This window comes from Corvus brachyrhynchos, unplaced genomic scaffold (assembly GCF_000691975.1).
Source record: "Corvus brachyrhynchos isolate BGI_N302 unplaced genomic scaffold, ASM69197v1 scaffold158, whole genome shotgun sequence".
NCBI lineage: Eukaryota > Metazoa > Chordata > Aves > Passeriformes > Corvidae > Corvus > Corvus brachyrhynchos.
In genome coordinates this window covers 593,411-594,182 of record NW_008239756.1, presented here as the reverse complement: position 1 = coordinate 594,182, position 772 = coordinate 593,411, and the positions used below count along the sequence as shown (strand labels likewise).

At 68.4% G+C, this 772-nt stretch overlaps 1 protein-coding gene across 1 annotated transcript in view; it reads right to left on the bottom strand.

Moving 5' to 3' along the window:
* MPND (MPN domain containing) overlaps positions 1-772 on the bottom strand; it is a 5,565-nt gene that overhangs the window by 1,442 nt on the left and 3,351 nt on the right. Inside the window, exons 7-10 of the mRNA XM_017742467.1 lie at positions 616-771; positions 466-536; positions 258-347; positions 39-141 (exon numbers count right to left, since the gene is read on the bottom strand). Coding sequence (XP_017597956.1) covers positions 39-141; positions 258-347; positions 466-536; positions 616-771 — 420 coding nt within the window. The remainder of the gene's footprint in view (positions 1-38; positions 142-257; positions 348-465; positions 537-615; position 772) is intronic.

Sequence of the window (772 nt, the reverse complement as noted above, 5' to 3'; positions counted from 1 at the left end):
GCCCCAGGGAGAGGCCCCCCTTAGAGAGCGCCCCCAGCAGCGTCTGGGGGGCACAGAGGGGCTGCAGGCCCTGGGGGTGCCCCAAAGCCAGGCAGGGGGACCCCAAACCTGCAGCACCGAGACTTGGGTGGCCCCGGGGGGCTGGAGAAGGGACTGTCCCCATCACCGGGGCTAAGGGCAGGACAGGGATGAGTGGTGGGGGCCCAGCCTGCCCCCAATGGGCTCCAGGGGTTTTGGGGCCCCCACTCCGCTCTCACCATCTCCTGCACGACATCATTGGTGAGGAACCCGTCCTGGATATAGGTCACCTCCACATCCATGGGGATGCCGTAGTCGTTGGGCCGTTGCTGGGGGATGGGGGAGCCAGGGAGGGGTCACTCCACAGCTCTGGGACCTGACACCACCCTGAGGGGCACCTGAGGGTGCTGGGCGGGGGCACCCGACCCCAAATCCTCCCCCGCTTACCTCCGGCGGCGGCATCACCCAGAAGGGCGCGATTTTGGACTCCACGCCGGGGTTGCCAGGGTAGAAGGGCCCTGTGGGGACAGAGGGGGCTGGCACAGGGGGGTGACAGCAGCTGCAGCCCCCTGGGAGCCCCGGGCCTCAGGCACGTACCGCAGATGAGCCCCAGGCAGGGCTGGAAGCCTTTGCTGCTGCCCTGCAGCTTGAGCTGATAATCCATCTGCGCGTCGATGTCGTGCAGGGACGGTAGCGCGGGCCCGAAAGGGTGGCTGTGGTACCACCCCACCAGCGACAGCCCCCGCAGGAACAG